Source organism: Brassica napus, chromosome C2, assembly GCF_020379485.1.
Source record: "Brassica napus cultivar Da-Ae chromosome C2, Da-Ae, whole genome shotgun sequence".
NCBI lineage: Eukaryota > Viridiplantae > Streptophyta > Magnoliopsida > Brassicales > Brassicaceae > Brassica > Brassica napus.
In genome coordinates this window covers 11306426-11319454 of record NC_063445.1, presented here as the reverse complement: position 1 = coordinate 11319454, position 13029 = coordinate 11306426, and the positions used below count along the sequence as shown (strand labels likewise).

General features: G+C 35.1%; 2 protein-coding genes across 5 annotated transcripts; one reads left to right on the top strand and one right to left on the bottom strand.

The window, feature by feature from the left end:
• The first annotated feature begins 3488 nt into the window (after window positions 1-3488).
• Window positions 3489-7303, top strand: LOC106380952 (phytosulfokine receptor 2). Of its 3 annotated transcripts, XM_048746894.1 has the most exons (3): window positions 3489-4036; window positions 4199-5193; window positions 5275-7303. In XM_048746894.1, exons 2-3 carry the CDS (start codon window positions 4380-4382, stop codon window positions 7203-7205), a joined length of 2745 nt encoding a protein of 914 aa, XP_048602851.1. In that variant the 5' UTR covers window positions 3489-4036; window positions 4199-4379; the 3' UTR covers window positions 7206-7303. The 3 variants fall into 3 exon arrangements, with proteins under 3 accessions (XP_048602851.1, XP_048602850.1, XP_013676255.2); XM_048746893.1 differs by having other exon boundaries at window positions 3492-4036; window positions 4206-7303; XM_013820801.3 differs by having other exon boundaries at window positions 3493-4036; window positions 4199-7303.
• A 613-nt stretch (window positions 7304-7916) lies between these two features.
• LOC106380951 (protein RICE SALT SENSITIVE 3-like) lies at window positions 7917-10231 on the bottom strand. 2 transcript variants are annotated; one of them, XM_013820799.3, is made up of 7 exons: window positions 9759-10231; window positions 9621-9671; window positions 9364-9513; window positions 9116-9221; window positions 8965-9006; window positions 8809-8865; window positions 7917-8717 (listed from the first exon to the last, which is right to left on the bottom strand). In XM_013820799.3, the coding sequence occupies exons 1-7, from the start codon at window positions 9884-9886 to the stop codon at window positions 8121-8123; spliced, it is 1131 nt and encodes a 376-aa protein (XP_013676253.2). In that variant the 5' UTR covers window positions 9887-10231; the 3' UTR covers window positions 7917-8120. The 2 variants fall into 2 exon arrangements, with proteins under 2 accessions (XP_013676253.2, XP_013676254.2); XM_013820800.3 differs by lacking the exon at window positions 9759-10231 and having other exon boundaries at window positions 9353-9513.
• Between the last annotated feature and the right edge of the window lie 2798 nt (window positions 10232-13029).

The following is a 13029-nucleotide window of genomic DNA, read 5'->3' as shown; positions in this document are numbered from 1 at the left end:
ATAAATTGTTAATGCAAAAACAAATAATCCATATGTTATTAGTTATACAAATCTTTTCAAATCACTAGTATTTTCATAATATTCTAATAAAATATTGGAGAATCCTAAAAATATTGATATTAACTAACCAAACATAAATTGTTTGCTTCTATGTTTTAAATTCTGAAAGTCTTTCGTGTGTATATATATTCATCGCAATCTAATATATTCCTACAATCTAAACTCTAAAATGTTTTTAAATATATTTTTCTTAAAAACGTAAAATCTTTTAAAACTGTATGGTGTATACATTTAAGTTGCTTCATTCATGGAAGCAACATGCAAATTATGGAAGGGATTTTCTAAAGTTGATTTTAATCGATGAAACTGTAAATAAATTTTCAGTATTATTTTATGTTCTGAAACTTTACAATAATATCAAATTTTCTGAAAAAGAAAAAAAAAATAGTAACCATTGCCATGTTAATTACATATATTACAGTTGTTTTGAGTCATCCGTTATGATGGTTAGATTTCGGGTCCGGCGCAATTGATCTATTAAAAAATGGCGAATGATTGAAAACAACAACAATATATATAACCAACATTATATTGAAACATTTCAAAACAATAACCGATTTTGAATTTGCATATATAAAAATTATATATAACCAACATTATATATGTACTTTGGTGAAGTCTAGTTAGAACTTGATTGTTTTTAGTTTTTGAAGTGGTTTATGGTTTTTGTTTTTGAAAAACTATTTTTTTTTTGCCAATCAAGATTTTAGAAAAAAATGATTCCATAAAAAGTAGGGAAACTAGTTTTTCAAATAATTAATTAATTCCACACAAAAACCAAAAACTATGTTTTCTTAGATTTTGGCCAACGATAGTTTTTTTAAATTTATTATTTTCTTTTAAAATTTTATATTTTATATTTTTCCTTTTAAAATTTGTTCTATGTTTATCTTCTTTCTCTCAATTCCCACATGTTTGTTTAACTATGCTACCAATTAAACTCTGAAATAAAGTATTAGAACTAAAAATAAATTATAAATTATTCAGCATGACAAATGGTGGATGATTACATTCATATAGTTTTGATTTAAAATTTAAATTATTGGAGTTTTGTTTAGCTAAATTAGTTTTATAATTATTTAATTAATACTTCCTACTTTATACTATAAAATCTGTAATAAAATTTACTAAAACTATTGGTTATATCTACTATGCATTTATTAAATGGTCATTTTATTTTTTATTTAAATTCTAGTTTTTTGTCGAAAATCTTCTTTAAAAAAACTTACCATTTTGAAAAATATTTTTTTTTTATAAAATACAATAACTTTTTTAGAGAATTAAATTTACATTTTAGATTTTAGATATTGTGATATTTGAATTGCGTAAATTTTATTTAATTTACCATATTTTAAAAATATAACTAATTTCAGTTTGTTTTAAAATATCAGCTATTAATTGTGTATTGTTCTAGAGAGACAAAATTAAAGTTTTTCAAAATTTAGCTATTATTTTTTATTTTATAATATATATTTTAAAAAACTTTAAATATAAATTTATGCATTTTAGTGATAAAATAAAACATTATTATTTTTTAATTGTTTCGAGAAAAATAATTTTATATTTATAAAACATTTTCGATTAGAAAACAAAAACCAAAATCTAATGTTACCGTTCAAACTTTTGAAAAACTAAAATCTACGGAAAAACTAAAAACTAAAACCAAAATCTAAAAACTAAAAACCAAAATCCAAAAACCAAAAACTAAAATCTAAAAACTGTGCAAACAATCATCACCTTAATCTTATTCCTAAATGTTAATCCCACCTATTCTCCTAAATATTAAACTTTAATCATTAAATCCAAATTTAAATATTTTATAGTTTTAATTAAGTTATAGTAAATGCTATATATATATATATAGTGTTGTAGTAGAAAATTCGGTTGTACCACTAGAATCACAGTGACAAAACTATTAACCATAAATAATTATCAGTACTAAGTTCATAATTTACATGTAACTATTGGATTAAGTACTTCGACATATAATTACCATCAAGAGTCTCTTTTTAATTTTCTCATTATATATTATTCAATATTATTCTTACTGTTAGCACTTTGCATTGCATGGTTGTATCAATATCAGTTTTTTCATCTTTTAAAATAGCGTGTAATTAAACACAGACAGCATAACAGGGTTAGTGGGCACATCATCAATCAAGGACCTTTTGTATATAAATTGTCCCCATGTATTCACAAGGTACTTTTTCGAGACCATAACAATTGTTTGTAGGTTGTCAATAAAGAAAGATTTTAAAGAAAAAAACAAAAAAGAGAGTTCTTTTAAAATAAAAAGCCCAAAAAAACTATCATTAAGTCACATGGGACCCGTGATCTGGCCTTTTCTAAGAATCTCAACCGTTCCACCTCTTTCACGGCATCGAACCCGTGACGTCGGGACTGAAAGTCCAAACTGAACCCACAAGGTTCAAAGGAAGGTCACTCTCTTCGGGCCACGTGCACCGTAAATAGCCATGATGCGTCACGACTTTCACGGGAGGTTCGATTACTATATATGTCAATGAAACATTTTTTTTTTTTTTTCCTGATTAAAAATTTGTGTAAATATTTTTATGACTAAGAGGTTCTACACTTATGAATGTTTATATCTCCCAAAGAGAAACTCAAATCATGTCATTTAATTATTTTGAAAAAGAAAACTACATCTAACGTGAATCAAATCTTGTGAAAAAGAAAGAGAAAAAATTAGTGACCACCGAAAATTTTACAAGAGCAATTCATCGTTATCAGATACTCTTTCCATTTTATTTTAATTATTTTAGATTTATGCATTCAGATTTAAAAAATATTTAGTTCTATATATTTTATAAATAAAAATATTATTACATAGAACTAACTACATTTTAAAATGTAAAAAAAATTATATAATATAAAATAATAAATTTGATTAAAATTCTAAAACGACTTTTATCTTGACAACTAAAATTACTTTACAAAGGAATATGTTATTATGGATATCAATGCTTAAATTTCTACTTTTAGAGAAAAGTCATGTTGGTATTGATTTTGGGGGCAACGCATTGACAATATGAGTTATTACTTATTAGCTTCATCATTAGATATTCGGATTAACTCGGAACGATCCCTTAATCTTTTGTCAATTATTTTCCTTAATGCGACAAACTATAGAAGAAAACGAAAGCATCTAAGAAAAGTTTTTGACCTAACTACATACTTTTGTTGACTTTGTTCCAACTAGAAATTTAGTTTGGTTCACACTAATTTGTCATAAGAAAATAGATTTGAAGCAAACGACAACATTTTGTCTGCATATGTCTATGATAATTTCGAGAAACTTAATGTTTTTAGTTTTTACTCAACGGAGGTTAGTTAAAATAACATTATCTTTGAACCAATTTTAAAAAGTAAAATATTAAAAGGAAAAAAAAAACAAATTACAGTCAAACTGTGTGAGCCATTATTATTTCTAGAATATAGTATAAACTTGTGAGCTGTAATAAATAGCTGTGCAGGATTTTGTCCACAGAAATTAAATAGTAAATTTAATTGACGATTATAATTTGTAAAATAAAAAAAAAAAAAACTAGGAGAAGTGCACACAAGACATTTGAGACAAGACCTGTCACGGACAAAAGCTAATTAGCAACTCTCACTGTTCTTGAGAAAACGAAACAACTCTCCCTTTTCTTCGAGAAAATCTTCTTCAATCGTCTTTTCTCCAATCAGTTTCGAAATTAACACATTGACAAAATTTGAAACCCCAACAACTCTCTGTTTCGCTTTTAGACTGTTCCTGTCTCGCCTCGAAAAAGACCTGCACTTCACATCCCACACACTATAAACCCTCCGAACAAAAGTCTTCGGCATCAATAGTTTCCCTGAAGAAAAAAAGATCATTCATTGTCTCAGTGGCGTCTGTGAACTCGAAAGCTCTTAGCTTTATCTCGAAAAGCTTTGCAATTTAGGGTTTAGGGTTGGCCAAATTGCTTAAACGGTATTTACTTTACTCTTTTGACTTATTTAAAGTTTAAAAGTTTGTTTCTTTGCTTAAGTTACAAGTCTTGGAGAAGACTTGGGATGTGAGCAGTTTTAGTTACAACTTACAAGTCTTGTTGTCTGTTTAGTTTCTTCTCATACTCTCTTTTCTTGGGATTAGGTTTCAGGAAGATACGTTTTGCTCTTCTCAATTCGCTTTCACAATGTTGCTTCAATCACAAGTTGTGGAAGCTCTACTCTTTTTGGGACATGAGCATGTGACTCTCTGAGTCTTCTTCTTCTTCTTCTTCTTCAAGAGCCCTTAACTCTAGAGAAGACTCTTGTCTCTGTTGGTTTAAGTCATGGTGATCATTCTCCTATTGCTAGTCTTCTTTCTTGGTTCATCTCTGAGCCAACCAACGCTCACATGTCACCCCAGCGACTTATCTGCCCTCAGGGAGTTCGCGGGAGCGTTGAAGAACATGTCCGTTACTGAATCTTGGCTAAACGATTCAAGCTGTTGTGAGTGGGGTGGTGTTGTCTGTGATGATGTTTCTAGTCGAGTTACAAAGCTGGTTCTGTCTGAAAAGGGCTTGGAAGGTGAAGTTTCGAGTTCTTTAAGCGAGCTGAGTGAGCTGAGACTACTTGATCTCTCTCGTAACCACCTCAAAGGCGAATTGCCGTCAGAGTTCTCCAAGCTGCAGCAGCTTCAAGTTCTTGACTTGAGCCATAATATGCTTACCGGGAATCTATCCAATCTCGGAGTGTTCCCTCGTCTTGTGATGCTTAACGTAAGCAACAACTTGTTGGAAGGCGAGATTCATCCTCAGAAGCTGAGTAACCTCACTGCTCTCAAGTCTCTCTTGATATCCGAGAACAGGTTCTCCGGTGAGATACCAGATGTCTTTGGTAACCTCACTCACCTTGAGCATCTCGACCTAAGCTCCAACAAGTTTTCTGGACATTTTCCTTCAAGTTTATCTCAATGCTCCAAACTCAAGGTTCTTGATCTTAGGAACAACTCGTTAACCGGTTCTGTCGATCTCAACTTCACTGTATTTCAAGATCTCTGCGTTCTTGATCTCGCTAGCAATCACTTCTCCGGACCTCTTCCCGATTCTCTCGGCCGTTGCTCCAATATGAAGATCTTAAGCTTAGCCAAAAACGGGTTCACCGGTAAAATCCCCAACACGTTCAAGAATTTAAAGTCTCTTTTGTTCCTCTCCTTATCCAACAACAGCTTTGTGAACTTGTCAGAAGCAATGAGAGTGCTGCAGCATTGCGGAAACCTCTCTACTCTCATCCTCTCAAAGAACTTTATCCAAGAGGAAGTTCCTAGAGATGTCACCGGCTTCGACAACCTCACCATCTTATCCCTCGGAAACTGCGGTCTCAGAGGTCACATTCCGAGCTGGCTGCTGAGCTGCAAGAAGCTCCAGGTTCTTGATCTCTCTTGGAACCACTTCTACGGAGCCATCCCTCAGTGGATCGGTCAGATGGAGAGTCTCTTCTACATAGACTTCTCCAACAACACATTAACCGGAACAATCCCTGTGGCCTTAACCAATCTCAAGAGTTTAATTCATCTAAACTGCAACGACTCTCAGATGATAGACTCTTCAGGGATCCCTCTCTACGTGAAGAGAAACAAAAGCTCTCACGGTCTTCCTTACAACCAAGTCTCGAGATTCCCTCCGTCTCTCTACTTAAACAATAACAGACTCAACGGCACGATCTTGCGTGAGATCGGACGGTTGAAAGAGCTTCACATGCTGGATTTGAGCAGGAACAACTTCACCAGGGAGATACCTGACTCCATCTCCGGTCTCGACAACCTGGAGCTTCTTGATTTGTCTTACAATCATCTCAACGGCTCCATTCCTCTCTCCTTTCAAAGCCTCACTTTCTTGTCGAGGTTCAGCGTTGCTTATAACCGTCTCGCCGGCCCCATTCCTTCCGGTGGTCAGTTCTACAGCTTCCCTCACTCGAGCTTTGAAGGAAACTTAGGACTCTGCCGCGCCATCGACTCCCCTTGCGATGTTCTCATGAGTAACATCTTGAAACCTAAAGGCGGTACTTCTTCTTCGCGTGGGAATGGAAAGTTCGGGAGAAGCAGCATTGTTGTATTGACTATAAGTCTTGCCGTGGGGATCACTCTTCTTCTCGCTGCTATTCTCCTAAGACTCTCAAGAAAAGAGGCTGATGATAATGATAGAGTCACCGACGTTGACGAGGAAGCTCCTAAAGCTCCCACGTCGTCGAAGATAGTTCTCTTCCATAGCTGTGGATGCAAAGACCTGAGCGTAGCGGATCTTCTCAAGTCTACAAACGGTTTCAGCCAAGCCAACATCATCGGATGCGGCGGGTTTGGTCTTGTCTACAAGGCCAATCTACCCGACGGCTCGAAAGCAGCTGTCAAGAGGCTTTCAGGCGACTGCGGGCAGATGGAACGCGAGTTCCAAGCCGAAGTCGAAGCGTTGTCTCGAGCTGAACACAAGAATCTCGTCTCTCTCCAAGGCTACTGCAAGCACGGGAACGATAGGCTCCTCATCTACTCGTTTATGGAGAACGGGAGCTTGGACTATTGGCTCCACGAGCGTGTCGATGCAAACGCCTCTCTCAAGTGGGACGTGAGGTTGAAGATAGCTAAAGGAGCGGCGCGTGGGCTTGCTTACTTGCATAAAGACTGTGAGCCTAACGTTATCCACAGAGACGTGAAGTCGTCTAATATTTTATTAGACGAGAGCTTCGAAGCTCATCTTGCGGATTTCGGGTTAGCTAGGCTGCTTAGGCCTTACGATACTCACGTGACGACTGATTTGGTGGGGACGTTGGGGTATATTCCTCCAGAGTATAGCCAGTCTTTGATAGCCACGTGTAGAGGAGATGTTTATAGTTTTGGTGTGGTGCTTTTGGAGCTTGTTACGGGTAGGAGGCCGGTGGAAGTGTGTAAAGGGAAGAGCTGTAGAGATTTGGTGTCTAGGGTGTTTCAGATGAAGGCTGAGAAGCGTGAGGCTGAGCTTATCGATGCGACGATGCGCGATAATGTGGAGGAGAAGGAGGTTTTGGAGATGTTGGAGATTGCGTGCAGATGCATTGATCGTGACCCTAGAAGGAGACCGTTGATTGAAGAGGTTGTTGCTTGGCTTGAAAATGTTCCAGTAGAGTCTGTTAAACAACAGTGTTAATCCTTTTTAAGGATCTTTGTTAGTTCTTTAATGTAGATCACTGGTTTTGGTTAGAGAAACTTGAGGTATACATGTAAAGCTATGAACTTTTGTTGATCCAACTAGACCTAGACACATTTATCCGGAACCAAAAAACCGAGGTTCGGTTTGGGTTTGGATTCTATTAGCTATCCGAGTGAATTTTGTATAACCAAAAAACTAAAACCGAACCAGAGTTGAATGGATACCCCAAATTTCTATAATATAAAGTTATATACGTATAAATATTAATTATATTTAGTTTTAACATAATCAAATAATTTTAAAATATTAATTATAAAACAAAATATACAAATAACCGAATTACCATAATAACTTTTATCCGAAATATTTCAAATTATCCAAATTTTTATCCAAAAACTTTATTTTTTATATATTTAATCCACAAAATCGAAGTTTCTGATTTTTTTATCTTAAATTAACCGAAAAATCGAAACGAATGAAATTTAAAATTACTTCGAATATTAACCAATTCACAACTTTGTTACCTGAACTAAAGCAAAAACTGAAATGAAGAACTAAAACCGGACTAAATTTTCTAAAAATATCCGAACGGATCCTAAACCGCTATAGCCTCTAGACCCAAACTGAGGATCGAATGCTCATGGGTAGATCCAGCATACAAAGCACAAACTCACCAAGAGAATCAGACTTTTCATGTGACAATCCTTATGATACGTAACAAAGTATCTTAAAACGTTAAAAAGAGTTTTGACATAAAAGCAGATACAATCAGACATATATGTTACAACAGCAACAACAACAACGAGGGAGATGTAAGAAAGAAACAAAGGGACAGTCTTAAACAGATTAAGCTAAAAGCTTTTCGTTATCTTTTTAAATCTGTCTTTTAACATGATTCTTGAACTTGTCAAATCACCTCAAGAACGTCTCCATAACATCAGAGTACATTCCTGCATTGCTTCCGGAGTTGTTCCTAAACTCTAGTGGCTGCTGATCGAGCGAGGTTGATGATGAGGAAGAGTCCATTCTTGCTGGTAATGTATAGCTTCTTCTAAACTTGTTAGGATGACTTTCAAGGCTCAAGAACTCGTTCTGGTTTTCGATATTCATCGGGTTCTGCTCCTGGTTAAACAGAAGTCTACTAGCTTCGTCTGCACGACCAGTCAATGCATTGAACAAAGATAAACCGTTGGGCCATTTGATGTCTTCTTCATGTTCTTCCATTGGAGGAAGCATCTGAGGAGGAGGAGCATTGGTTTCTTGAAGGAAACCATATCTTGTTGATGCAGGTAGAGTTTGGTTCTGATAACCAGGGGAAGGTAACAATGGAGCGTGTGATCCCCAAGCTAAAGGCTGAGACTGAGATTGCTGGTTTGGAACCAAGGATGAGGATGGAGTAGCACCGGTTCGGTTTGAAGAGAAGAGCTGGGAAAGGTAAAAACCGGATCGATAACCGATTGATTCAAACATTTGCCTCATCCTCAACACAACATGAAGATCTTCTGGAATCTGGAGTGAGTAAAGCAATGATTGATCACACCGTATAGCCAAATCAAAAAGCTAATATGAAAATGTAAAATTAAAAGAAAAAAAAACTCACAATCTTGCAAGAACCTAGCTGTAACAAACCATGTCCAGCTTGAATCACAGCAATTGTCTGTTCATTTAAACAAGTGTTAAGGTAAGTTCAAGAACAGTAAATCAAAGTTTGAAAAAATATTTAAAAAACATGTAAAAAGGATGTTTGACTGTTGACCTGTATGCCTGATTCAAATTGGTCTGTCCATTCTGGAGGAAGCTGCAATAAATTTTTGAACAACCAAAAGGTGTAACCATCTTAATCATAAACTTCTCATCTAACCAAAATAAAAATATTTAAAGATCTGTGGAAGATTAAGGAAACTTACAGCATCAAAAGAACTCTGCCAGTAATTAGCAAGATTGGGTTCAGATTCAGATGGTTCTTTGAATACCCACTTGTGACATTTATCAGAAGCAACTTTACCCATCAATCTGCATATATCATGTTAAAGATTCACAATATAATATATATCTTAATGAAAGGTTTGGTAATAATGAAGTGATTAAGGGTGTGTTTATATAATCTAATTATCTTCTCCATAATTATTTATATAACCACCTACCCAGCACCCACCCTTCTCCATAATTATATAACTGAATGGACATCTTGCTGAAAGCTTTTCTGACAAGATCTTCACTTTCAATGTCTGGTTCCAGACAAAGATCTTCACTTCTCCCTCCTCCTCCTCCTCCTCCACAAAACCCATCTTCCCACATCAACATCCTTGAAAATTAAAATCACAACTGTTTCAGAAAGAGATCTTGAGTTGAAACAGAGCAGCCTCTGTTTCTATCAAAAGCAGAGGAAAGATAGAAAGAGACAAAACTCACAAGCTGCCACTTTCATCACCAATCTTGCATCCATTACCACCACGGACCCTCCTGTAACCAGAAAGAGGAACAACAAAAGATAAGAAACATACATAGAGAAAGATTAATGAACAGAGAGACAGGGAGAGATGAGTGTACGGTCGGGGACGAATGGTCCAGAAAACAGAGTAAATCCAGTCTGAGTTAAGACATACGCTCCTAAGTGCTTCGTGAAGTGCCATCATCCCTACAGCATCTTTGCTTCTATCTCCTCCTGAGCCCACCATGTCTCTAACCTCTCTCTTCTCTTTTTTTCTTTTCTTTCTATTTATCTCTCTCTCACTTCATAACCCTTCAGGATTCTCCAAAGACATAAACCATTACAACTCTTTAAGGTCTTTAAACTCTTTAGCTTTCTTCAGACAAACTCTCCTTTGTCCAAATATTATAAAACTACTCACTGAAAAGTAAAGAAAAAAAAAGAAAAGAAAAGAAAATAAGTTATCTTTCTATGTGAGAGCAAAAGAGTTTGTCAACCACAGAGTCTCATCTCTCTCTCATACTTTCTCTCTCTACTGTTCTTTTGCTTCAAGTCTTTTAGTGAACATAATTATATTAAACGAAATCCCGGCGACAAGTTAGGGTTTAGCTGTTTAAGGGAATATATGATAAGAAAATTATTTATTTATTTGAATATCCGTAAATATTATTTCTTTTAAGGTTATCACGATGGTCATCCATAATTATGTCATCTCCACTTATTGAGTTGCATTCATAAATATTTGGTCCCCTATATTTATTGAAGTTTTAGTTTTAAGAATTTATAACACGTTTTTCAGTTTTTATAATCTTTATTTTATGACAGCTAATCATTTTTGAAAGTTTTATGTATGAGAATTCCGATTTTTTTCAATAACTTTTATTTAATAAAATCCATGGTGGTCCATTGTCTTAGACTAAAAATTAGTCTACTACCTTCACCAAGAAAAAAATATGGTTTTCCTATAATTTCATTATAGTTGATCGTTAAAAACGTTATTACTTTATCTTGTATGAAAACCTAAAATAGTGTTACATACATTAGGCTACATATTACACACATAATCTTTTGAAGATATAAAAAAATTTCACCTTTTAACAAATTCTAAAGATTAGTTTGGACTTGGCTCTGAAATTTTACTTTTTATTTAAAATTTTCTTATATTTTGATTTAAAAATAGGGCTTTTTGCAAAAGTGACTCAAAACTTGGAGTCAAACAGAAAACTAACATTTTCTTTTGACTCCTTTTTTTTTTGAGATTTTAACCCCACACCTGCATTTTATCTACGAAAATGCCATTAACATTTTTTTTTTTTTTTTTTCAAAATGGCTTCTTTACTGTCTCAACCTCATCTTCTTCAAGTATTTACAATATTGCCACTGCAATGAATAGTGGCAACAACCTTGTACGAACTGTTTGGAGCTTTTATTGCCCTTTAATGCACGTAAATCTCTTTACACTCTCTCTGTTTCAATTGTTATGAACTAAAAACAACATTTCTTTCACTTTCTCTCTATATTCATCCAAAAAACTCAAGCTTTTGATTCAAAATATGGGCTATGGTTGACAGAGCCATATTTCTTTCGTTTTGACTTACGGTTGCTTTCGTTTGAGGTTCTGGGTGGTTGGAGAAGACCTTGTGTGCAAACGAAGTCATCTCACCTAGTTTAAGGTACGAATTTGAATTTTTTTTCAAGATCTGTTCGCGTAGAAGACTTACTAGTAAGTCATCTGTATGTAGAAGACTTACTGATGAGTCTTCTGGTCAAACGGACGACTTAAATTAAGTCGTCCAGCTTTGTTTGTTAAAAAAAAACACTCCAGACGACTTATATATACGTCGTCTACGAGAAACGGGCTAGTTTTGCATTTGACCGAATCGTGTCAGATCTTTGACTATTTCTGGACGACTTATAATTCAGTCGTCTCTGGGAAAGTTAAAATTTCAATATTTTATGAAAACTTGACGACTTACGTGTAAGTCGTCCTAGGTTAGTTTTGTAATTGAAAAATAAAACTTGAAATTTAACTTTCTCCAGACGACTTAGATGAAAGTCGTCCAGCTAAACGACTTAATTTAAGGTCGTCCGGGATAAGCAAGGTTTGACCAGAAAATTGGGAAAAATTCTGGACGACTTTGCTTTCCCCGGACGACTTTAAATTAAGTCTTCTGGAGGGACGACTTTATATTAAGTCGTCTGGTTAAAGTTAAATTATGAAGTTTTATTTTTCAATTACAAAACTAACCTAGGACGACTTACACGTAAGTCGTCAAGTTTTCATAAAATATTGAAATTTTAACTTTCCCAGAGACGACTGAATTATAAGTCGTCCAGAAATAGTCAAAGATCTGACACGATTCGGTCAAATGCAAAACTAGCCCGTTTCTCGTAGACGACTTATATATAAGTCGTCTGAAGTTTTTTTTTTAACAAACAAAGCCGGACGACTTAGAATTAAGTCGTCCCTTTTAATTTTCAATTGCAAAAGTGACCTCTTTAGACGACTTACCTTTAAGTCTTCTGGACGACTTAATGCTAAGTCGTCTGCGGCAATGTTTATTGAACTTCTTCATTTTCTCTATGTTTACTAATGTGTTTTATTTTGAATATTTGCAGATGATTTTTCAGTTACATGCAGTGTATGGAGAATGGTTGTTGAGAGATTTCCGTTGGGATTTTGTGGTTGATGATCTCAAAGGAGCAAGATTGTTTTTATTGAATGAAGATTCAACACATGCTGAACTTGTTGCAATGGCTCAAGAAGATTATAACCTGGACATGAGAACAGTGAGTGTGGAGATTAGCTACTCATTACCAGCAGAAATGATGATGGCTCCAGGCAGTCTTCCCATTCATGTTACAAGTGATAGACAAGTTCGAAACTTGCTGGAGATACTCAAAACCCATAGAGTATGTCTTTGTGTATCAAGCCGCAGCAAGGTCGAAACGGTTTCAGAGAAAAGGGATATTGATGAAGCTGGTGAATGGGAAAAAGATGTTGGTGATAATGATGAAGCTGGTGAATGGGAAGAAGATGTTGGTGATGATGATGAAGCTGGTGAATGGGAAGAAGATGTTGGTGATGATGATGAAGCTGATGAATGTTTTGAAGATGTTGGTGATAATGAGGAGGAGGAAAATGGGGAGGAGGATGCTGATAATTCTATTGTTGGTGAAACGGATCAGAATGGTGGGGATTACAGTCTTTATGGAAAGGTTCCAGATGAGGACGAGGAAGATGATGATAATATTTGTTTTGAAGAAATCCAAAAGACATATGCTAAGACAAATGCTATTGAAGGAGGAAAATCGAATGGTACCAGTATCTATGTCAACCAGAGTTTTGTTAGCAAGGGTGCACTGCTTTCAGAGCTGCGGTTGGCAGCA